The following is a 26446-nucleotide window of genomic DNA, read 5'->3' on the forward strand; positions in this document are numbered from 1 at the left end:
GCTTGCACTAAGCGGCTAAACTTAACCACTTACAGCGGTGCCTGTAGGAACGCTCTAGCACTGTGATTGACAGACAGCTCTGCATTGCATCTGTGCAGCTCTGTCAAAGTGTCGGGGCATTGTTACAACCGCCACTCACAGTATAATGAGCAATGCTGTGATGGTAACTGTAGCCACTCCATGCATGTCGAAATGACAGCAGCTCCAGGGAGGAAACAAGTTAATTTTCTCCCAGAAGCCGCAGTTTCAGCAAGGTGGATGAGCATCATTGTAACGCTATTTACCTGCAGATAAACCGTAAAACCGCAGGTAAATAGTGTTTTGGTGTGATGATTTACCTTTAATATCTTTGCCTCGTAACTGTCAGTCTATCGAATGTCTACATCATATCGATCATCACGAAGTATCTTTTGCCTTTCCGTTGCGCTACTTTGAGACTCTGATTCCAAAAGCAGTCCATGTTTGATAAAGGGCCATGTCTAGGGCCGAAATGTCAAAAATTTTCTTTTGGATTGCCTTATAAAAATTTTAATGAATTCTAATAGGCATCATTACTTGGAGTGCCGAATACTTTACTATACCTTATTGACGGGATGGAACCTTTTTTTGAGCACCTGTATTTTTTTGAGTGCCGTATATCTCAGTACATGGAGTAAGATTTATGGCATAAGTAACGCCACAGCTCATCATGAATTAAATAATCTGTGCTGTCACACCCCTGCTGCGACTCGTTATGACCCAGCTACGGGCATTTTGGCGTAGCTGAGAGAAACTGTCGTGAGTTGCACCCAAATTTTGTGACTCTTCAAAGCAATTTACGGTAGAATTCAGGTAAAATTGCTTTGATGAATCGGCGTCGATTTGTGTCATGCCCAGCAATGAAACTTATATCATAAGTAGAGTAAAAAAAACTATAGGTCCCAATTTATCAATACAAATTTATGTCAATTTTTTTGTCTGGTCTTTCTTTTAGCATTGGCAGATTATGTGCCGTAGTCATCAAAATAGGCGCTATTTTTTTGTTGTGAAATTACTTTAAAGGAGAAAAATAAATAAATTAGCTTGATTTTGTGCTCTTCTGTAACATACCTGGCGGCGTCCTTGCATAGTGGTCCATCTCCCACTGTGCAAGAGCGCGCACTTGATCTCCAGTCCAGAATGTCTCTCTGGCTTCCCTCCATGCTGTCTGTTTGTGTCTGTTTCTGCTGCTTAAGGGCGGCGCCCGATCACTCCCTGCTTTTTGTACCTGCTGCAGGCATACCCCTTGTGCGTCCTCAGCCTATTGCTGTCTGTCACCTGGTATTTAACCCAGCTGCTCCAATCAATCCCTGCCTGAGCATTGTGTTTCATTTAGTGTGCTCTTGCACTCTGAATGTGCCAGGTCCCTTCTGTGTTCTCTTGTCTGCCTATCCTGGAGGCTGTATTTCCAGGCCTGTCTGAACACTCCTAGCCTGTTCCTCCCGCCCTCTAGGGGCTGCATTCCTAGACCCGCTCCTGTATCCAGTCTGTCCTGTCTGAACACGCTCCTAGCCTGTTCCTCCCGCCTTCTAGGGGCCGATTACCTAGACCCGCTTCTGTATCTTGTCTGTCCTGTCTGAACACGCTCCTAGCCTGTTCCTCCCGCCTTCTAGGGGCTGCTACCTAGACCCGCTCCTGTATCTTGCTACTGTGTCTGTTCTTGTCTGTATTCACTTCTAGCCTGTTTCCCGTGATTCTCTATGTCCGTACCTTTCCTTTTTCTGCAGAGTCTGAACTCGTACCTAACTCCTGCTCGTTGTCACTGTACTCCCGTTTGTGAGTTTGTGGTCCACTCGCTACTTCACTGCAAGTACCCTGTGGGTATCTGGTTCTGCCGTTCCCTTCCTGTCTGTTCCGTGTGAACAGAGCCCTGTCCCCCCTGCTCTGCCTTTGCTCACCACTCCGGCGGTTCTAGCCTGCTCTGCCTTTGCTCATCGCTCCGGCGGTTCTAGCCTGCTCTGCCTTTGCTCACCGCTCCGGTGGTTGTAGCCTGCTCTGCCTTTGCTCACCGCTCCGGCGGTTCTAGCCTGCTCTGCCTTTGCTCACCGCTCCGGCATTTCTAGCCTGCTCTGCCTTTGCTCACCGCTCCGGCGGTTCTAGCCTGCTCTGCCTTTGCTCACCGCTCCGGCGGTTCTAGCCTGCTCTGCCTTTGCTCACCGCTCCGGTGGTTCTAGCCTGCTCTGCCTTTGCTCACCGCTCCGGCGGTTCTAGCCTGCTCTGCCTTTGCTCACCGCTCCGGCGGTTCTAGCCTGCTCTGCCTTTGCTCACTGCTCCGGCAGTCTCGCTCTGCTCTGACGCCTTTGCTCACTGCTCCGGCAGTCTCGCTCTGCTCTGATGCCTTTGCTCACTGCTCCGGCAGTCTCGCTCTGCTCTGACTCCTTTGCTCACTGCTCCGGCAGTCTCGCTCTGCTCTGACTCCTTTGCTCACTGCTCCGGCAGTCTCGCTCTGCTCTGACTCCTTTGCTCACTGCTCCGGCAGTCTCGCTCTGCTCTGACTCCTTTGCTCACTGCTCCGGCAGTCTCACTCAGCTCTGACTCCTTTGCTCACCTCTCCAGACGGCCTTGTCCTGCTCTACTCTTGATCACTGCTCCAGGCGGCATTGTCCTGCTCTACTCCTGCTCACCGCTCCAGGCGGCCTCGTCCTGCTCTACTCTTGCTCACTGCTCCAGGTGGTCTCGTCCTGCCCTGCTCTCGCTCACCTCTCTGGGCGGCCTCACTCTGCTGTGTTTGTCCGCCACATCTGTGGTTCTGTTCCTGAGTCCCAGTGTGTACTGGGTCCTATCCCGCCTGTGTTCCTACCTGCTAATGCCTCCCTGTCTGCACTCTAGCCGTGCTTGCCTGTACCCCCCTGCCTGCATACCCGCCTGCCTGCATAACAGTCGTGCCTGCCTATTCCCACCAGTCTGTGTGCCAGCCTAACCAGTCTGTTCCTGTATTCCCCTGTGTGGGTCAACAGCCGTGTCCGGGGTCTGTCCTGGAGTAGCACCTGGTCCCTCTGCTCGGTTCCTCCTTGGTGCACTGGCGTCGTATGCCGTCGTGCGACCCTGGTCGGATCGGGTGAATACCTAGTTACGCCCCTCCAGGCATTCACTCTCCGGCACGGTCCAGTGGAATCACACGCACACGGCGTGTGCATTACATCTTCTAGGGTAAGGGAGTACAATTGTAGCATTTAGAAAAGTCGCAAATGATGGCATAGGCTAAAACACCAGGATAAATAAAACCACTCCTATGACGACAAGCACACCCTCCTCCACAAAGAAAAAAACCCCAGACCAAATAAAGTAAACTTAAAAGATGATGTAAATTAAATAATGAATAAGGAGAAAATATTTTTAAAAAATCACTATTAGAACCATTTTTGCTCTAGAAAAAAAGGCACAACAACAATGATGAATTGGCCCCATTATTTTTTAATCCAATAAAGAACCTAAAGAAGCATAAATGTTGCAAAGTCATTGAAATGTTATCTTAGAAAAGACAGTGCCACTTGGTGGATTCCCAGAGGAAAAGGATTTCATACTCTACTTTGAGAATTTACAAACACCTGGCCTGGGCAAAAACGATCAGCCATGGAACAAACAGAATAAAACTATTTATCCGGTATTAGAGTTTAAAATCATAAAATTCTCTAGAGATGTTCAGGATACTAACAATCTGCTTTGTTCTGTTTTCTCAAGCACAACACACCGTTCTCATTTCTGTCTGAGATTTCTCTAATGATTGGTGAAACAAAAAAAATGTAATCTTCAGCTGAGTTTTGTTTTGTTTTTTATTTAGTCGTTTTATTACCGGTTTGGTGCAAATAATTGAAGCCTAAAAGACAAGTTTTTGCTTTCCAATAAGTTTTATAATATCTGCACCCCCATTCCCACCAACAAGAACAAGAGGTTGCTAGCCCACATTTTTTGGCAAACTTTAACACATTTGTGGTCATTGTTCATTAAAAAATCTTTGGAAATGATTGATAATCTTTGATAACAGCCGATGGTTAGACCTCAACTATTTGTCTTTTCCCCTTTAGCTACACAGTGACAGGCTCCTCACACGCTTCCAAAAAAGTCAATGCTAAGTGTGCAAGAATTCTGCCATATTTTGCTCCAAAAACTGTCCTTCATTACTTGTGTTTCAAATCAGTTTCTGTGCCTAGTCTGACAAAAAATGGCTTAGGTGAAAAAAGAGGTGTGACAGAGCAGAAAGAGGTGTGACATCATATGTAAGACCAGGAGTCAAAATTTTGGCAGAGATTTGTGGCACAAAGTAAGCAAGCTAACAAATAACTAGACAGCATGATAAATCTGCTGCATTTTAAGATTAATCAAAGTTTGCATTGTCTAAAAATTAGATCGCATTGATAAATATGCAACAAAGGCTAGGATTACATGAGAGTATAAAAAAATCTGTTTCATCCAGAAAATTCAGACTATTTTTTCTCACATGTCATCTCTGTGCAGCCCTTTTACAATCCGTTTTTTTTTACAGCAGCAGTTATTAATCATTTACAAGACCATCTACAGTTTCCCATGTTACAGAATTGCAATGTATCCCGTAAAAATTTGATGTTATACTATCCCACCAAGGACAACATCTGCAAGGAGTTTGTATGTTCTCCCTGTGTTTGAATGGGTTTCCTCCGGGTTCCCTGGTTTCCTCCCACATTCCAAAGACATACTGATAGGGAATGTAGATTGTGAGCCCCGATGGGGACAGTGCAGATAATGTCTGTAAAGCGCTGTGGAATTAATGGCGCTATATAAGTGAGTAAAATAAATAAGTACCGTGGCTCCGTTCGGCATGTGATTTTTTTGTGTGCCCATAGACTTGAAAGGGTGATTTTCATCTGATTTATTGAAGAAACTAGTGAACGCTGCAATTTTTCTTTTACACACAGATTTGGTCAGGGAAAAAATAGCTCATCTGCAGTGGCTCATTGAAAAACATTAGTCTGGGAGCTGTCCGTTTTTTTTCACGAAAATACAATTGTGTGAACGAGCCCAAAGAGTCATATTCTTGCACGTTGGTGCTACTTTATGTAAAGCAAAACTCTGCACAAGCTTTTGCATCAACACAGGGGACGTACTAAAAAGAATGAAGAAAAGGAATGAATAAAAAGAATGAACATACCGGTAACTTATTTGTTCAAGAATAAGGAGTGGTAGAAGAGGATTCTAAGGCATTTTAGCCATGGAATGAACATGGAATATACAGTGCTGGCCAAAAGTATTGGCACCCCTGCAATTCTGTCAGATAATACTCAGTTTCTTCCTGAAAATGATTGCAATCACAAATTCTTTGGTATTATCCTCTTCATTTAATTTGTCTTCAATGAAAAAAACACAAAAAGAATTGTCCTAAAGCCAAATTGGATATAATTCCACACCAAACCTAAAAAAGGGGTGGACAAAAGTATTGGCACCCTTTTAAAAATCATGTGATGCTTCTCTAATTCGTGTAATTAACAGCACCTGTAACTTACCTGTGCCACCTAACAGGTGTTGGCAAAAACTAAATCACACTTGCAGCCAGTTAACATGGATTAAAGTTGACTCAACCTCTGTCCTGTGTCCTTGTGTGTACCACATTGAGCATGGAGAAAAGAAAGAAGACCAAAGAACTGTCTGAGGACTTGAGAAACCAAATTGTGAGGAAGCATGAGCAATCTCAAGGCTACAAGTCCATCTCCAAAGACCTGAATGTTCCTGTGTCTTCCGTGCGCAGTGTCATCAAGAAGTTTAAAGCCCATGGCACTGTGGCTAACCTCCCTAGATGTGGACAGAAAAGAAAAATTGACGAGAGATTTCAACGCAAGATTGTGCGGATGGTGGATAAAGAACCTCGACTAACATCCAAACAAGTTCAAGCTGCCCTGCAGTCCGAAGGTACAACAATGTCAACCCGTACTATCCGTCGGCGTCTGAATGAAAAGGGACTGTATGGTAGGATACCCAGGAAGACCCCACTTCTTACCCCGAGACATAAAAAAGCCAGGCTGGAGTTTGCCAAAACTTACCTGAGAAAGCCTAAAACGTTTTGGAAGAATGTTCTCTGTCAGATGAGACAAAAGTAGAGCTTTTTGGGAAAAAGCATCAACATAGAGTGTACAGGAAAAAAAAGAGGCATTCAAAGAAAAGAACACGGTCCCTACAGTCAAACATGGCGGAGGTTCCCTGATGTTTTGGGGTTGCTTTGCTGCCTCTGGCACTGGACTGCTTGACCGTGTGCATGGCATTATGAAGTCTGAAGACTACCAACAAATTTTGCAGCATAATGCAGGGCCCAGTGTGAGAAAGCTGGGTCTCCCTCAGAGGTCATGGGTCTTCCAGCAGGACAATGACCCAAAACACACTACCAAAAGCACTATAAAATGGTTTGAGAGAAAGCACTGGAGACTTCTAAGGTGGCCAGCAATGAGTCCAGACCTGAATCCCATAGAACACCTGTGGAGAGATCTCAAAATGGAAGTTTGGAGAAGGCACCCTTCAAATATCAGGGACCTGGAGCAGTTTGCCAAAGAAGAATGGTCTACAATTCCAGCAGAGCATTGTAAGAAACTCATTGATGGTTACCGGAAGTGGTTGTTCGCAGTTATTTTGGCTAAAGGTTGTGCAACCAAGTATTAGGCTGAGGGTGCCAATACTTTTGTCCGGCTCTTTTTTGGAGTTTTGTGTGAAATGATCAATGATTTGATTTTTGCTTTATCCTCTTTTGTGTTTTTTCCTTGCAAGCAAATTAAATGAAGATAATAATACCAAAGAATTTGTGATTGCAATCATTTTCAGGAAGAAACTGAGTATTATCTGACAGAATTGCAGGGGTGCCAATACTTTTGGCCAGCACTGTATGTAGATAAAAGGGAAAACAAAACATATCTCATATAAACAGATGTATATTATATTCCCTGTCCTTATTAGGTGTGGAATGAACATGGAGTATATGTACAGTAGATAATAGAATGAACACATATTCAATATGAACAGGGGTATATTATATTCCAGGTATGATGGCTAACCCCATGATCATGTAAAGAATACAAAAGTATACAATCAGAAAATGTAAGCAGAATACATACAAAAAATGTGCAAGTATGTATTTTACCTTGTAAAATATATTTTCCCTTTAAAATGAAAAAGTAACCTTCAAAACATCTGTTACTGCAATGTGTAGGCTCTTCAATACTTTTCAAGTGCATTCTATGCAATGACATAATTTACTACAATGTGTATGCTTTTTATTACATGTAGTCACTATTCTAAACTATTACATTAGTTATTCTGGTACACTTAGGCTCTTTACAAACACATAATGTCCACAGAGCCTACTTACACAGTGAATGAGTCAAATGTGGTTAATTGGTTTATTTTACAGACTCGTGTGGATGCAGACAGTTTTAGTCTGACGTATGTTGCTAAAATAAACCCCCAAAATAAAGGTTCTGTGCTGTGAAGAATAAAGATGGCTCTCACATGTTTCACATTTAGAGATGAGTTATTTAGATGGACAGAATTGTATTAAATAGGATTTGTATTTTCATTAAGCTGCTTACATAACAGCAGGCAGCGGAAAAGAGGCAGATCAGTTATGCTCCAATGTCAATGAAATAATATTTTAAGCCATAATTTCTGTAAAAATAAACAGGAACTTGTTAGCATAACAAGCTTTATATTTTTCAATTTGTTGATGTAAAACTCATAGAGTTACAATGGAAAATTTATGGAATAGAACATTTATGAAACTGGCGATTAAGAATGAGTCAACTTGGTTAAAGCCATGCACCAGTGTTCAAATTAAGTAATTGGACTCTATTTAACCTCTTTGTGACGGAGCCAATTTTGACCTTAAAGGGGTATTCCTAGCTCCAAGATCCTATCCCAATATGTAGTAGGTGTAATAATAGTAATAGCAAATATGTTCAATTAGAAATGTAGTGTAGTTTTTCTGGTTCGTTATCTCTCTTTCCTCACGTGCAGGCATTGCAGGACCTTAGGTATCCATGGTTACGACCACTGATATAGTTAGTTAGCCAGATGCTAGTGGTCGCAACCATGGGTCCTGCAATGCCTGCACATGAAGAAAGAGACATAGCGAATCAGAAAAACTATACTACATTTATAATTGGAGGTATTTGCTATTATTATTATTACACCTACTACATATTGGGAAGGGAGATGGGAATACCCCTTTAATGACCAGGCCAAATTTTTGAAATCTGATCAGTGTCACTTTATGTGGTAATAACCCTGGAAAGCTTCAATGGATCCCAGTGATTCTCAGTGTTTTTTGTGACAAATTGTACTTTATGATAGTTGAAAATTTAGGACGAAATTTTTTATGTTTATTTGTGAAAATATCGGAATTTTGGCACAAATTTCACAATTTTCAAACTTATAATTTTTATATCCTTAAACCAGTTAGTAATGCTGCACAAAATAATTAATAAATAACATTTCCTATATGTCTACTTTATATCTGCATCATTTTTCAAATGTCATTTTATTTTGTTAGGATGTTGGAAGGGTTAAAAGTTTAGCAGCAATATTTCATTTTTTCAAGAAATTTACAAAACCTATTTCTTAAGGGACCTATTCAGATTTAAAAGGAATCTGTCAGCAGGTTTTTGCTACCTTATCTGAGAGCAGCCTGATGTAGGCAAAGAGATGCTGAATCCAGCGATGTATCACTTAGTTTACTGGGTGTAGCCTTTCTGACACAATCAGAGCTTATAGATTTAAAATGAAGCAAAGCTGAGGAAGCTAACCCCACCCACACCAGGCTCTCTACATACAATGTCCATAGACAGTGAGGTGCTTATCACAGGAGGGTGCATTGCTGGACTAGTCAATCTCTCACATAGCGAGATCGCTGCTGTGTCACGGTTTTGGTGACGCAACAGCGACCTCACCAGCGATGTCGCTATGTGTGACACTTTGCAGCGATCAGGCCCCTGCTGTGAGGTCGCTGATCACTGCAAAGTGTCCTGGACCATTTTTTGGTCGTTGCCCTCCCGCTGGTCAGCACACATCGCTGTGTGTGACCAGCGGGAGCAGCGATCAGGCTGGTAACCATGATAAACATCGGGTTACTAGGGGCACACGCGCACCTAGTAACCCGTTGTTTATCATGGTTACGAGCCTGCTGCTAAAGTGAGCGGTAACCTCCCGCTCACTGTAGCAGAGTGGTAACCATGATAAACAATGGGTTACTAGGTGCGCGTGTGCCCCTAGTAACCCGATGTTTACCATGGTTACCAGCCTGCTCCTGCTTCAGCAGCAGGCTGGTAACCAGGAGCAGGACATCCTGGAAAGATTCTTTCCACGATGTCGCTGCTCCCCTGATCGTTGGTGAGCCTGCCTGTTTGACAGCTCACCAGCGACCACATAGCGACGCAGCAACGATCCCTGACAGGTCATATCGTTGTTGGGATCGTTGCAGCGTCGCTAAGTGTGACGGGGCCTTTAGTGATAAATCCTTCACAGTAAACAGCATGCACTTTGACAAGTGACATCCCTGAATTCTGTGTTTCAGCCTCTATCTCCTGATATCTTCAAATTACATAGTAAAATCCTGCTGACAGATTCCCTTTAAATGGACTTTGCTGGGCCTATATATTGGAAATTCCCCAAAAGTGTTACCATTTTTAAAACCTCATGCCTCAAATATTTAAAAACTGCTGTAAGGAAATTTTTTAACCCTCCAGGTGCTACACAGTAATTAATGTAAAGTAGAATGAAAAAAAAATGTTGCTTTAGCCTCAATTTTTTCACTTTTACAAGCGATAGTATGACAAAATGGACCCCACAATTTCTTACCTAGTTTCTTCTGAGCGCGCTGATGCCCCATATGTGGTCAAAAACCTTTGTTCGGACAAACGGCAAGTCTCGGAAGGGAAGGAGCACCATTTGAATTTTGGAACATGAACATTTGGAATTTGGCTGAAATAGATTGCGGGCACCATGTCGCATTTGCAGGGCACCTAAGACACCTACACGGCAGAAACCTTCCACAACTGACCCCATTTTGGCAACTACACCCCTCAAGGATTTTATCCAGGGGCATAGGGAATATTTTGAATCCGCAAGTACTACACCGAATTAAGTCATCATATTGAAAATTTTAATTTCCAGGGAAATGACAAAAATAAATGCAGAGAATAAAACCTCCTCTAACATTAACATCAGCACAAAAACTGCGCACCAGGACTTCATGACATGGCATCACCGAGCACAATGCAAAGAATTGGACAGAGCCGTGTAAAGCACGGCAGTACTAGAATCTGGAGTACTGGAAATGTGCTCCGTGAAATGGCAACTCATGCTTTTACCTCTGAGTCTGATGAACGAGTCTGAGTTTAATGATTGTCAAGTGAATGTTACCTGTCTGACTGCATTGTGCCAGCTATAAAGTTTGGTGGCTTATGGTGTGGCTTGGAATCCTTAGTTCCCTGCAGGTAAACCATATTGCTTCACCACATTAGGAGTTTGGTACGGAAGAATTTGACTGGCCTGCTTAGAGCTCTGACCTAAACTCCCTGAAATAGGAATAAGCTAGAGCGAAAATTGTCAGGCCCTATCATTCAACATCAGTGTCTCACCTCACAAATGCTTTTCTGGATGAATGAGCAAAAATTCCAAAAAAAACACACTCTACAATGTTTTAGAAAGCCTTCCCAGAAGAATGGAAGCTGTCCTGGCTGCAAAGCTCCATATTAATGCCTTTGGATTTAGAATGGGAATCATAAAAGCTCTTGTAGATGTAATGTGTAGATGTCCAAATACATTTGTTCATAAAGGATGAAATACAGGATGAAATATATTGTGCACATGGCTTCTTTTCAGGCATATACTGGAATAATAAGGGAGACATTAACAGTGCAATAATTTCCATCTATTTTTTTTTCCATTAAAAATCAAAGAAATATTACATTTGCCAATATTTCATTTTACAATCCACCTTTTTCCACTCCTCTTCATTCCTGATTTTAAAAGAGCTATGGCAGCAGCGAAAATAACGAGTTCACTAATGAAACGCCTCAAAAAATATATGTTGTCTCAGTGGCTCATTAAATACTTGCCTTGGTAGTCAATCTTTATTTTTTACTTTCAAAATTTTTCCTTGCCCTTCATCCAAGTCCCATATCTTTTTATTATTTTTCTGTCTACATAACTATATGAGGGCTGAGTTTTTGTGTGGAATGAGTTGTGGAATGATAAAAAAATGTAATTCTGCACTTTTTTTTCTGCTTTTATGGTATTTATTATATGGTAAAATGATCTGGAAGTATAATGATCTGGAAATATAATTCTCCTGTTAAGTTTGCTTACGACTCTACCAAACTTGCATGGATTTTTTATTATACATAGTCAAAACATTTCAGAAGTTTGTAAAAAAGAAATTGGGGGTTGTGTTGCAACTATGATGGCAATGTACAACAACAATAAGGAAAACTGGAACTAAAAGGTAGCAGAAATGAGGAGCATGATAATAGTTAGGGCCAAATGAGATGCCTGTCAGTGTTTGGATAGGTTCACACGAGAGTATAAAAAATGTAAAAATTTTCTCCAGAAAAGTTTGACAATTTTTTTCTCACTTGTCATCCTTATGCAATCCGCTTTTTTACAACTACCAGGGCTTTGGAGTCGGTGTCCATTTTGATGGAGTCGGAGTCGGTATAAAATCGACCAACTCCGACTCCTAAAATATATAATAAATTGGGTACAGTAGTTCAATGCATTTTGTGGGGAATATTTTTTCATAAGAATTTGGGAAAGTTATGAAATGTCCTATAAATGTCTGTCCTATTCCTGATCTAAGGGTCTAGACTTTTAGCTGAGATGAATCTGTGCTACAGTAAATTTATCACTTAAACATGAGCCATGTGTGAGGAGTCGGAGTTGTGGTCATGGAAATTGAGGAGTTGGAGTCGGAGGTTTGGCTTACCGACTCCACAGCCCTGACAACTACAGCTACTAATCATTTACAGGACAATTTAGTTTCCTATGTTACAGAATTGCAATGTACCAGTAAAAATCGGATGCTGTACTGTGGCTCTTTATGGCATCTGATTTTTTGTGCACCCATAGACTTGGGTGAGTCTCATCCAACACATGGAAGAAACTCGTGCATGCAGCAATTTTTTTCACATGCAGATTCTGTCATTGAAATAAATGGCTCATCTGCCCAGCCCCAATGAACAACATTGGTCCGAGTGAGATACATTTTTTTTCACGGACAACACTTGCACTGAAACGACGGTCTTATGCAAATACATTACATAGCAGCAGCATACAAGCTCAAACCTAGCAGAGTCCTAAAAATATAAAAGATGAAGCTGAATAAAATAAAAAACATCAACAAAATAGGTAAAAAAAAACTACAAAAACTATTTTTACTCTAAAAATGTTTGTTACATAAATAAAAAAAAGAAGTGCAGATACTTGCCATTGTTAACTTAAAACATAAAATTAACATGTTATTTAATCAACATGTCAAGCACCATAAAACAAAAAAAAAAAAACATAATTCCTGAATGTATGGGTTTTTAGTTCGTCAGCGCTCAAAAGATGGAATAAAAATTGATCAAAAGCAGTATTCACCCTAAAACGATTACAACGATTATCAATTCATCCAGCAAAAAAAAATAAAATGATCACACACAATTCTGTTTGTGCAGAAAAATTTGACAGCACAAAAATAAATGTTTTTCTGGTGTGCAAAGGTAATGAAACATAAAGAATGATAGACATTCAGCACTGCAGTAGTCGTACTGACCCACAGAATAAAGGCTACATCTCATTTATACTGTACAGTGATGCCTTCAATCAAAACTCCAATTATTCTCACACCCCCAAATAAATTAAAGACTTTTTTAAAAACATTATATTTACCCCAAAATAGCACCATTGAAAAATCCCACAACTTATCCTGCAACACAGCAAGCAAACATAACTGGACAGGAAAATAAAAGTAATGTGCTCCGATTCATCAAGTCTAGCGTTTCACATGTCAATCTTGATGAAAGGTGTGACGGACTAAGATGTATCGAATTCATAAACGGCATGCATCTCTAAATGAAATTGGCTCATCTTTCAGATGTCATGCGCTAACGTAATATACAGTCATGGCCGAAAGTGTTGGCACCCTTGAAATCGTTCCAGAATATGAAGTATTTCTCCCAGAAAATTATTGCAATTACACATGTTTTGTTATACACGTTTATTTCCTTTGTGTGTGTTGGAACAAATGATGTCCAATTTTCCTTTTTTTTGTTGTTTCAATGCACACAAAGGAAATAAATGTGTGTATAACAAAACATGTGTAATTGCAATAATTTTCTGGGAGAAATACTTCATTTTCTGGAACGATTTCAAGGGTGCCAACACTTTCGGCCATGACTGTATCTACTCTAGTCAGTGACACTTTCATTGCATAAGTTCTGATGAATTTGTTGGTCATGCTCGGCCATGTCTCTTCCTGCTAGACTGCACCATATTTATAAAATTTGCAGAGCTTACATAAAAATAACAATCGTATTTTTTGCACACCTCAAAGTTGCAAACACTTTTGCAACTTTTTAGTTTTATGCCGGAATTCTGGCACAAACATTTGGATGGAGGCATGGCTCTTGGTTGGGAGGGATGAAAAAAATGCAGCGTTGTAAAGGCCAAAACTGGCTGCTGAGCCAATTGGTTACAATGTAATAAAAAAAAATGCACGTTATATATGTGGTAAGAAAGCAAACAGTAAATGTGCTTGCATCAAACACAGCTGAATGAACGTTTTTAAAAGGAAGCTTTATGTTTCTTTCTCCAAAAGTAGGTTAACTCTTCAATTTTCCACTGGATTGCTTTTTCCTTTTCTCTTCTTTTAATTTCTACTGTCATGGTCCCATGGATATTAAATCATTAAATTGGTACATGAAGGACATGTTATTAACAGAACTGGCTGAATTTTACGGTTTTCTTTATTTGACTAGTGGAAGCTAAAACTGCTACTAAAAATATATTATTTTATATAAAGTTATCAAAGCAGATTTCTAAGCAAAGATGCTTCAGAATTGTTTTGTTATAGGGAATACTATTATTTAATCAAACAGACATTTGAAAAGGGCTGACGGGTTTTCTTTAACGCCCATCGGCCCCGAGCTTCTTTTCAGTAGACACAGACAATAAAGAGTTTTAATGTTTCCTACTGTAATTACAAGCAAATCAAATCCATTTTAAATGTTACTCAATACCTTAAATTGACTAATTAGGAAATGACTGATTTCCCAACAGACTGAATGTATGTCAGAATTGGTTGGATATATGTCACTGATACAGCACTAGTCAAAATATCATGTTGAAACTTGATGCTAGCAAAACCTTTCTGAGAATTTTACTGCCAAAAAAAAGAGATAAAAAATGTCTGATGAATGAAAATATGCAAAGGCATGTACATTATTGTCCGTATTATCCTGCGGTACGCTGAGACTAAAGCAAGCTCTGCTTATTGTTCTCTGCTCAAGGTATTAGAAAACCCACAGAGAGTGCCTTGTGGAGTTCATAGTCTGCTGGGAAAATATTAAGAAATAAGTATGGTTCTTTTAACCACGAATACAAATAAGTCAAAGTGAAGGAAAGCATATATGAAGCCCAATTACATGTGTTTAAAATACTAAATGAAACTGATCAGATTCACTCTGAACATTTTCATTCTATTACTCAACAAGATATTTCAATATTTTGGCCCTAATTATATTTGCTTGCGTGATCCCGGCAGTAGTCAGGGTGGAGTTTGTCATAGTGAATTGCTGAGTCCTACTATCATATCCCTATGTAAACCTGCCCCAATGGCTTCCTCTTATGTAACCAGGCATCTTCGCATTCATTCTGTGGGAAACGCTGGTGATGGATGAGACGTCATGGCCAATAGCTCTGTGTGGTAAAGGCACTCTCCAGCCAGACACAAGTGTGGCTGGGACCTGTGGTGCCTCCTAGAATGGGTTGTTTGCTGTTCAGCAGCTCAGCAGGTGTAATCAGCATCCAGCTTTGGCCAATGAGGCAGTACCACACTTTATTTAAACTCTCAGCATACAGCTGCCAGCTGCCAGTTATAAGTGTATACTGACCCTGTTTTGTTTTCCGTGTGCTACCTTCCTATCTGACCTGGCTTATTTGACACCCTGTTACTTACTCTGGAATGATCTCTTTTTGCCTAACAATTCTGCCTCAAGTGCCATCCTTCTAGTTCTGACCCTGGCTATCTCTTGACTTTGTTTCTGACTCCTAATAATGCCTTGTATCTGATTTTTACCCAGCTAGTTGATTATCCTCTGCCAGCTCTCTCCACCAGCCAGCAGCTATTCCATGGACATAACCCAGGGGACCCTCTTGTCCAGATCTCCTTTGGATTGGCTTGCGCTAAATCTATAAGTTGAAGTCCTATTTAGAGCTACCAGTTTTCTACATACAGTTCACCTTTACACCAACTAACCTCCTATGGCAATATGAAAGGAACTTGGTAATCTAAAATTGTTCTAGTGCATGTAATGAATGCCAATTCAGTCTACATTTATTCACGGATGGAAGGGAACACCTAAAGGAACAGAGAATAAGTTAGTCTATTTATTTACTGCAACAATGCTACTTACTTGGAAGCGATCTGAGGTATCACAGGAACTGTTTCTATTTAAAGTCCAGCTGGTTTATTGCAGTCCTCATAAACCACATGACAGCAAAATTAAATACAGCCCTTGTCCGGCACAAAGTGAAACATAAAGTAAACAGTCCATACAATAGTGTGGGTTCGCTCATTAGGGTTAGAGTCCAGCTTCTTAGTCCTTTTGCAAAGCCACACAATCCAGGAAGTCTGCCCACCTTCATAAACAGAACCATGTGTCAAATACACAGGTCCCATTTTACAATGTGAACCACACTCAGGGGTGGAGATATGGTGAGCAGCCTACCCGCGCTAACTCTTCACTGCTCACAATTAGAGCTGGACCTAACATGGCCAATTAACCCTTCTTTTTACTATATTTTCTAGAGTATTACTCCAGGTTTATAACACAGAGGACATGCACCTCTGTGATACATATTTCCCATCACTATGTGTTCAGCAGCCACCTTACATGAATCTTTATACAACAGAAAGCCCACAATGACTATTAATCTACTATAAATAAGAAGATTTATTCAGACTGAAAAAAACACTTTCTTAAAGTAGATATCCTGATGATCTTTATTCAAAAGTAAATATGAGCTCACTAAACTTCCAGGCATTCGTTGCCAGATAGCCTCTTTTATTTTAGGTTATGTTGACCTCCTCTAAATAGAATTTCCATACGAATTCCTTACATGTGATTTTATAATATATTCAATAGAATATGCTTTTTCAAAGTGTAATTTATTCCATGTATTATCACTGTTTGAAGAGGTAAATAAGATAAAAATGAGATGTCCAATAATTACAGAATATTCATTATAGATATGAATTAGTATGATGGACATTTGATGCGCCACATAAGTTCCCTCATAAAAAATAGCAGAAAAGGCAGATAGTCACGCAGAGACTCTCTAATCATACGGAGCAGCTGCTGAAGTGGGAGCTCCTGGAACGAGATATGTAAATAAGCACTCTCTCAGATTGCTGCGCTTATGGTCCAATTTTTTTACATAAATCTACTTGAGCATATGCACTCTGGCTAGCCATGCTTTTATAAACACAGCATGAGCCCAACATGTGAAGCCAGGAAAAGCAGATTTTCAGTGTAGAAGGTCTTGGATACGAGTTCTTACAATGATTATTTGTACTTTAGATGACAGCATTAGTTGAACATTATGTGCCCTGTTTAGTGATGATGCTTTTTTATGCCTAAGATAAAGTTTTCACCTAACAAGCAATTATAAGGAATATTTACAACAGAAACCCAAAACATCAGGTCTTGTTCGGTATTCTCGGTATGCAATGGTTGGAACCGACCAAAAATGGTCCATGTAAGGACAACCAGTGCCAGGGTCGTTTACACCATAGGCTCGCCGATGTGTGTTGGAAGCCAAGGTTAGACTGGTCCACAGATCACAACTTGCTGCTATCTGGCCAAGTAGCAACAAGCCTGTCAGAGTGCCCATCCTATCCTGCCCTCCACCAAAAGTGACTACAATGGGCACTGGAGCTTCAGAACTGGAACACTGAGCAATGGAACAAGGTGGTCTGGTCTGAAGAGTAACATTTTATTTTACATCATATTGATATACGGCCATTGCTTTCTTTTGCGGTTTAGGTAGCCTATTAGACCCCGCCTCTGGTGGGATCTGTTAGGCTGAAGGATATGCCAGACACAAAGGCCTGTGGAAATTATAGCGACCCACTAACTTCTCACTATTGTGCTGATAGAGGGAGTGATCTTGTTCTGTCAAACTCCTCACATGTCATTTTTGACAGCGGCATGTGAGGGGTTAAAGTGACCCAGCACATGCAGCAGGAGCTTAGCTGTGTCTTGCAGCTGATAGCATGGACCCACCTTGTGTTACCATGCCATTCCTGGGACATAACAGTATGCCTGATTGCGGGAAAGATAAACCTATTAAAGAATCACAAAAACAAAAAAAAACATTTTTACTTTACAAAATGTTTTATTTTACAAAAAATGTATTTAGCATCTGTCACCACCTATGCACAATAAAATTAAAGCAGACCTGGCAAACTGCGGCCCGTGGGCCACAAGCCGCTCTTTGACTGCTTCAGTGAGGCCTGCTGACCGGGACAGCCAAAGGGTTTAATGCAGTGGCATCCCACACCACGTGGCCACCCTCTGCCCATCATCTCTCTATCACTGGTATCTGTATCCTCTGGATGCAGACACTGGTGAATACAATGATGAAACATAGAGCTGTCAGCTCCCTCTTCCATCATTAAGCCTCTGCGTCAGAGAGTGCAGAGGGCGCGATACCAACACATCACATCTGCCACAATACGCAGTGCAGACCGGAGCTGCGGGGAACAAGGTTAGATGAGTGGCTGATTTTTTTTTTCTAATTCACAGTACATTGTGGGCAATTGTGGGGACAGAATGCTGTGCCCTAAGGAGAATTTGTGGGGACATCACGCTGTACCCTGTGTGGTATCTGTGGGGATATACATAATGCTGTGCCCTGAAGGGCATGTGTGAGGACATACAGTGCTGCTCACCATTATTGGCACTCCTTCATTTTTTTCATAGACTGGTACATTTCCATCTATTTCTGAAGATATTGTACAAAGTTATATCCTCAGGATTTTTTAATTAGTGGTCCAAAGTAATACAACAATAAAACATTGTTTTTCAACTTCCATGTTGCAATTTCAAAGAAGAAACAGAATAAACAGCATGTGCAGCAATAAAGGCACCCCTAATTAATACTTGTCTGCACACCCTTTGGCATTGCTAACAGCCTCCAAAAGCTTCTTGTAGCCATCTATAAGCTTCTTGCACTGTTCCAGGTTGGCCTTCAGGTCTTTGGATGTTTGACATAATGTTTTTTCCACCATTCGGACCAACCTTCGAAGACATCTCTTGTCAATTTTCCTCTTTCCTCCATGTCCAGGTAGGTTCTTGACGGTTCTAGACTTAGCGAACTTCTTAATAACATTGCGCACTGTGGAAACAGGGATACCAAGGTCTTTCGAGATCGCCTTATACCCTTTGTAAGTCTTGTGTTTGCTAATAATAGAAGTTCTGATATCCTCAGACAGCTCCTTTGTCTTCGCCATTGTGACAAAAAACAGGGCCTACCATGTGGCTTTTTAAAACACTTAAGTTATCATTCATTGGCTACTTCATGTCACATGGGCACCGACAATTAATCACAGGTGAATCTCTTTTGTGATATACCACTGGCGTGTTTCCATACTAAATTAATGTGAAGGGGGGCCAATACCTGTGACACAGCAAGCTTTAGGTTTCTAGTTTTTCCTCCCATTACTTTTAGTGTTACATTATTGTTTATCATTTGGTCTTTTGTATTTTACACGAGTGCTCTATGCAAAAAAACTGTTTCATTTGATTAATTTCTTTCAGGAGATATTCACCATTATGTGCTTAAACTTCATAGGTGCCAATAACGATAAGCAGGACTGTAATGCTGTGCCCTCCAGTAGGCATATACGCCAGAAAATGATGCACATCAGAGCGAACGTTCGCTCTGTCGGCACCATTATAGTCTATGGCCCCGTCGGTGCATATATCCAAATCCCATTTTGTCGGAGGTTCGGACGTAAGCCCCGACGGGTCTACTGAACGGGTGCCTAAACGCAATGTGAAAGCACCCTTATCATAAGATGTATTAGCAGTAGCAGTGAGTCACCATACTTAATTCTGCTTAATTGATAAAAATTGATACAAAACAATAATAATGAGCAGAATTACGTTTGGCTGATTGGTTCACCCCTCCACAACAAAACACGGTCTCTGATTGGGAAAATCAATTACCCACCCCTGAATTAAAGTTATATTTATCACGTAAATGCTAAAAAAAATACAAAAAAAAACAATGGCAATGAAACAGTGACAACTCGTACAACAGCTTTAAAAACGAATAAAAAGTCATATATTGTATATATTGTCATATACTGTACTCCAGATCAGACTCGCTCATGAGTGCGCAAAACACAGATTGCATATGGGTTACCATCCATGTGTCAAGTGTTTTTCATGGATCTATTAGAGTTATTAAGATAGAAAACTATATTTGACCTTTTATTATTTGTTAAATTGTTTATGTAAGAAACAGATGCCATATGGATGTAAAAAACGGACACATGGATTGCATACAGATGACAATATGGATGAAAAATTTAATTTTTTTTCTGGATGAAAAACGAATGATTTTACAGATGCTTGTCTGAACCCGGCCTAATATGCATTGTGATCCCTAAGTGAAATTCTTAAATATAATTTATTTAGATGCTAACTTTAAAGGGGTAGATCACCCTTTAGGATAGCTTATCAATATCACAGTGGTCCCTATTGATCAGCTTCAGCAATACTGAATGTAAAGAGGGAACAGATGCAGAACAGCAGAGCTCTGTTAGTTCTGTAGCGGCCGTTCTCAAGTGCCACAGCTGGACTCCTACTATACAGTGAATGAAGCCATGCTGTACTCCTGAAGTTGAAAAGAGCTGGGAGCTGGGTGTCAGATCCCCACGAATCTGATATTGAGCACCCATCGTGAGGATAGGTCATCAATATTGTAAAATCTTCAGTACACTAATGATGGTAAGTACATCTGAGAGTACAGGACAGCTTTGCAGTTGTACAGCAGTAATAAAGAAAAATACAAACATCATCTGGGACATTGTGATTTTTGTTATTGTTGCTTTATATCACAGGTACTTACTTCTTCAGAACAGTAATTTCATTTTCTATGCTGCTTTCTTTTCCCTTTAGTGCTTTCTTTGGAATACACTTCACAGCAAAAAGTTTACCAGTCAGCTTTTCATCAGCTAGAACAACTTCAGAAAATGCCCCACTATGGAGAAAGAAAAACCAAGAAGTTAGTTATTTTGCTAGAAAGATCTATTAAATATACATCTTATAGAAGTGTAAAATTATCTTGTACTATTCAGGTCTCCCCACGTGTTAAGGAAATCAAAATAATCATGCTCTAACAACATCTCCTCCTTTTTTTAGCGTCTGCTTGTTTTTCTTTTCTTTATCAGGAATCTTTAATGCTAAGTTGATTATAGGGAGTCCAACTCTAGTCTATTCAGGAATCCAGCAGCAAGTGTTCAATTCCCCTGCAATTATATAGTTACCAGTGAAATGCACGGGCTACCTATCTAATGTACTTATGTCAAGTTCTGCAAATCTATAGCTGCTTGATGTAACCACTCTCTAGTTAATAGCTAATGTAGCTAGTCTCGAGTTAATAGCTAATGGTTCTCGAAACTGGGTTTTCTAAAACCCCAAAAATCCATTATATATTAGATAGCAATTTTAATAATGGTTTCCTAGAGTTTCCACTACATTTTTCTTCCACGTTCCAAAACCTACATATGATAATTGCCCTATTCCGTATTGTGAGCCCACTGTGAACATGGACTAATGTGAGGGGTTATGTAAAAACTAGAAATTAATAATTAAATAGGTTTACCATTTTTTTCATAGATGACCTATCCTTAGCATAGGTTATCAATGTCTGATCGGTCGGGATCCAACACCCGGCACCCCTGCCAATCAGCTATTCTCAGTGTTGGTGGCTGCAACTGCTCAATTGCAGAACTGCTCTGTCTTCTGGCAGTGGCCATGGCCGGGTACTACACATCTGCCTCCTCTTCAAATCAATAGGAGGTGGATGTGCAGTACCCTCCCGCGGCCATTATCAAAAGACAGAGCAGCTCTGCAGTTGTTCAGTTCTGGACAGTGACCGCCGTCACGGAGAGCAGATAATCGCCAGGGTGCCAGAACATGACCAATCAGACATTGATGACCGATCCTAAGGATAGGTCATCAATGAAAAAGTAGTGGACAACCTCTTAAATGTTGATGTCCCATTGAAAATGCAGAATTTTGTAAAATGCCTTATAGAAACCCTGCAACGCCTTTAGTGTCGTTAACAACTTTGGAAATATTATTTAAATTCATTTGTAGTCGTGTGTTTCTGTGCCACGTGGATTAGGGTTCTTAAAAGCTAATTGAAAAAGAATCTGGCACTTGACTGTTTTCTGAATGTCTTGTTATGTTATCTCAAGTCCGGGTACCTCAACATTGCATTGGTACTTCTAACGTGTCTAATGTTTTATGATTTGTGTATTGCTAAGTGGAACTAATATTAAATATTGAATGCATCCTCCGAACATATGTCCACAACAGAAGGGTGCCGTAGGCATATCTTTATCGAAGCTGTGCCCACTTCAGGGGCTCTTCCCATTGCTAGCGTCCCTTTAACTGCCATCAAAGCTTTGTCTGACTCAACAGCACATCTATAAATAAGCATTTAGAAATCTAGACATGGCAAGCTATAGCTCGTCTTGTCTACAAATGTGTTTATATAGATGCTGGATGAGATTGTAGATTAACAGAATATAATGCTGTAGAAAAAAATCCATGCATATAGATGCCCATTCTAAAAAGCTGCTCATCGATCACGTTACAGCAAGGGTTAACAGGATATTCGGTGTTAAAAAGCAAGTGTGAACTGTATTGTGGCATATGGTACCCTCTGTGTCTGCCAGGTCAGGTCGTAGAAGTGGAATTGGCTCTAGTTTTTGTAATAGGGTCTCCAAAATCAGATCCTAATACTATGCCTCATTAAAGAAAATGTCACCTACAATACAGGAAGCCCTATATTTTTTGCCAAGACATGATTAAATTGCAGCTACCTTCAGCCATCACTTAGGGGAGTTTAGGCATATTGTTTTAATGCATGAACATGAGTGATAATGGCAGGCTATTCGATTATTTGACCATTTACTATATGTCTGCACATTTTTAGATAGCTATACAGGGGATTATGAACAATCTATTAGAAAAATGTAGCTCCAATCGTTAAATACATGCATTAAAAAATGTTCACATAATTTCATTACTACTAGATTAAAAAAATAAAGCTTTTTAAGGGTAGACAATCAATATAGAGTGTATCCAGAGAGGGCAATTGTTGCATGATTGCTAGATCAACAGTGAAAATCTACAGAAAACTTTCCCCAAAAAAACTGAAAACTCTTTAAACCAGCAAAGAAATCCAAAACAAATCTATAATGTTTGAACATACACTTAAAGGGAGGCTGTCTCCCCCAAAACTCAAATTAAATCTCTTATACATTTATGGGCAGCACGGTGGCTCAGTGGTTAGCACTGCAGCCTTGCAGCACTGGGGTCCTGGGTTCCAATCCCACCAAGGAGGACAACATCTGCAAGGAGTTTGTATCTTCTCCCTGTGTTTGTGTGGGTTTCCTTCGGGTTCTCCGGTTTCCTCCCACACTCCAAAGACATGCTGATAGGGAATGTAGATTGTGAGCCCCAATGGGGACAGTGCCCATAATGTCTGTGAAGCGCTGTGGAATTAATGGCGCTATATAAGTGAGTAAAATAATAATAATAATAATAATAATAATATAAAAGACTTAAGCCCCTATATTTAGATTTGAGAGTCCTCAGTGGTTGATACCTTTTAATGGCTAACTGAAAAGACAGGGAGACAGGGCAAAAATTTAGGACAAGAATGAATCATCATCGCCACACAATAAAAGAAAAAAGAATAGATCTACCTGTAGCCAAGCATTTTTGTTCCCCTGATCACAGCATAAAAGACATGAAATTACTGGTATTAAAAGGTAACTTCAAATCTCAAAGAGAAAGAAGAATCTCAGAATATAAACTGATGGTGACCTTTAACACTTTCAGAGCAGGAATGAATGTGTCGCATGGATTTATGTCATTCTACATCAACTAAGGAATGTGCTCCTCAGACTTGTGAGGCCATCACAACACTGGACCTAGTCACAGGACAATAAAACCTTCACACTCCTTATCTATTAACTGCTAAAATATTTATAGCCAGAACTGTTTATATCTTCCATAATAACTCTGCTTTTCATCACCTGTCTTACCTATTGCATTTTTTGTGTGTCTTATTGTGTATAAATATGTGACTCTTCAGATTTTGTGGTATACTAGGCTGATGAAGAGACTTGCGTAGTCTTGAAAGCTTGCAATTTGTTACCATCTTTTCAGTTAGCCATTAAAAGGTATCAACCACTGAGGACTCACAAATCTAAATATTTTTCTATCTACTGGCTAACACGGTACAAGAATATATATTTTTCTTAAGCCCCTATATAAATCGTACCTGTAGTACAGATTTCACTAACTTGGTTTCATATAAAAAAACAACATTTTATAAAATATGTAAATGAGGGGACCTTGGTGCACCCTTGTCATGGCCAAGGGCTTAGCGCACCGTTCCACCCCCTCAATTACTATAAATTACTACTATGTAACCCTGTGTGCAGTGAGCAGCGGCTGCAGAAAGGAGAGAGTCAGTGCAGGAGTGCTGTGATTCCTATGTTAGCTCTTGGTTACTGCCATTTTAGTGTGTGCAGACCTGGGGATTCAATTTAGGCTGGACTCCAAACCGAGAGCTGTCAATCAACATAAAGAGAGATGTGGAGGATTGAAATTGAGGGGGTTTAACGGTGCACTGGGTCCTTGGCCATGTTGATGGGATACCAAGATCCCCTCATTTATATATGAAATAAAACATTTTTTATGTTAAAAAAATTTAGTGAAATCAGTAATACAGTTATGAATTTTAGAAGAGCTAAGTTCCTATAAGAATGGATAAGTGATCTTTTGAGTTGGACATTACATTTTTAAAGCTTCCCTTAACTGGGAGTCCATAGTCAGGCCCCGGTCCTGCTCGGCCCTTATTCACATTGAGGTCATTTTTGACACATGTTAAGGCTTTAATACTAGAGGTTAGGCCCGTCCGGATTATGTACACCTTGGTGCTAGTGGGGTGGCTTTTACACTTTTTTACTAAGTAACCAATGTTATTTATATGTACTATTAGGCTTTACTTACCTTCAACAGAATATTTGCTCATTTTGTTTCTACTTAAGGTTTTGTCTGTATAATGGCCCCAGTGTGAATGTGCTCCATGTATACCAACTTATACTCCAGTTCATTTATTTTGGTTTTGATATAGTTGTATATGTTTGCACTCTTTTTGACAGTATATATTTTTTGGATTTTTTTCTTATAGAAGTATTATGAAATATGGTGTAAAAATTGCTCTACAACAATATAACAAACTACTATTGCTTTAGGTTTTCCCATGTGTGAGCCATTTACAGACGGGTCATCCCAAATAAACATAGGATTATGTCTTAGCTTAGACTCATGTCTGGTAAAATTGAAAGGAGTTTTGCTATAGTTTATCATCTGGATACATACAATATTGTCACACAAACTGTTACATACAAAAGCAGTGACAAAGGTCTGTCTTGGCCTACTGTACACCCATCTATGCAGAATGATGAAGAACTACATAGGCTGAAAAAAGACATGTCCATATCAAAGTTCAACCTTTCTCCACCAGATATACAAATTGCTAGATTATTTATAACCCACAATGCCATTTGTTGTGAGAAAAACATGCCCCCCTTTCGTAAATGCTGTTACAGTATCTGCCATTCCACAGCCTGAGTGCTCGGACTGTAAAGAACCCTTTCCTGTTTAGGTGCCGGTATCACCTTTCTTCCACCCGTAATGAGTGCCTCCTGGTCCTTAGTATAGTCTTTGGAAGGAATAAGTCATGTGCCAGTCCTTTGTACTGACCACACATATATTTATACATGTAAATGAGATCTCCTCTGAGGCGTCGCTTTTCTAAGCTAAACAAGCTCAATTTTTCTAATCTCTTATCATACGATCGACCTTCCATCACATTTAATCTAGTTGTCCGCCTCTTAACCAACTCTAGCTTTCAGTCATAAAGGAGGAAAAGTCCTGTAGGATAACACATGAATCACACAACGTCTTCATCATCAGCTTCGAATTGTCCTTCAATGTATATGAAACATTAATATTCAGACAAAATCATACCACAATTATGCTTTTTTTTCATGATAGGAACATCGATGCCTCTTTAAAAATGAATCAGACGAAACCAATACTATTGTGCTCTTTTGGTTGCTGAGTGATAGGATATTGAACTCTTGATGGATTATTCCCAAGCCTAGCTCACAAAACAGTGCGTATCATTGATCTGTTTACTGTTGATACAGCGAACAGCTGCACGCCAGCAATCTTATAAGCCACTATGTCATTTTAATATAAAACTTTAGTATTAAATCTTCAAAAAGTCCTATGTACACACAGATGCTAACAGCACATCACAAGTCTCTAGAATCTGAAATTAGCTCACTGAGATAAAATGTATAGTTTTGGCTACTACAGATTTACAATGACACAATATACTAAAAATAAAATAATCTGCCCTGAACCTTCTTGTCTCAATTTACGTTTTGTAATGACAATTATTTATTTTCTTTATTTTGCTCATTTATTTAGTGCCATTAGTTCCACAGCGTTTTACAGATATTATCATAATTGTCCCCATTGGGGCTCACAATCTAAATATCAGTATGTAGTGTCGGACTGGGTTGGCAAAGGCCCACCAGTAAAATTGATTCTTGGGGCCCACCGTTCAGCTATATGCAAAAAATAACCTGACCCTAGTACCCAAATTTACTTTTGCTTCTTTGTAATAATAATTTGGCTAACTTGTTTAATGAATGATTATATTATACCTTTTTCTTGCAAATAGTGAATCAAGTGTAATAGCACTACTCATTAACACTCCATCACAGGGGCCTACTGGAGAATTCTCCTGTTCCCCTGTGGGCCAATCCAAGCCTGTCAGTATGTCTTTGGAGTATGGGAGGAAACCAGAGAACCTGGAGGAAAGA

General features: G+C 40.0%; 1 protein-coding gene across 1 annotated transcript in view; it reads right to left on the reverse strand.

Annotated features, from left to right (window-relative positions):
* The window catches only part of CAMK1D (calcium/calmodulin dependent protein kinase ID), a 356546-nt gene that overhangs the window by 155937 nt on the left and 174163 nt on the right, over positions 1-26446 (reverse strand). Inside the window, exon 2 of the mRNA XM_073652382.1 lies at positions 20371-20502. Coding sequence (XP_073508483.1) covers positions 20371-20502 — 132 coding nt within the window. The remainder of the gene's footprint in view (positions 1-20370; positions 20503-26446) is intronic.

The sequence above is a fragment of the Phyllobates terribilis genome, unplaced genomic scaffold (assembly GCF_046119375.1).
Source record: "Phyllobates terribilis strain yellow unplaced genomic scaffold, ASM4611937v1 Scaffold_11__3_contigs__length_659146591, whole genome shotgun sequence".
In the NCBI taxonomy this organism is placed as follows: domain Eukaryota; kingdom Metazoa; phylum Chordata; class Amphibia; order Anura; family Dendrobatidae; genus Phyllobates; species Phyllobates terribilis.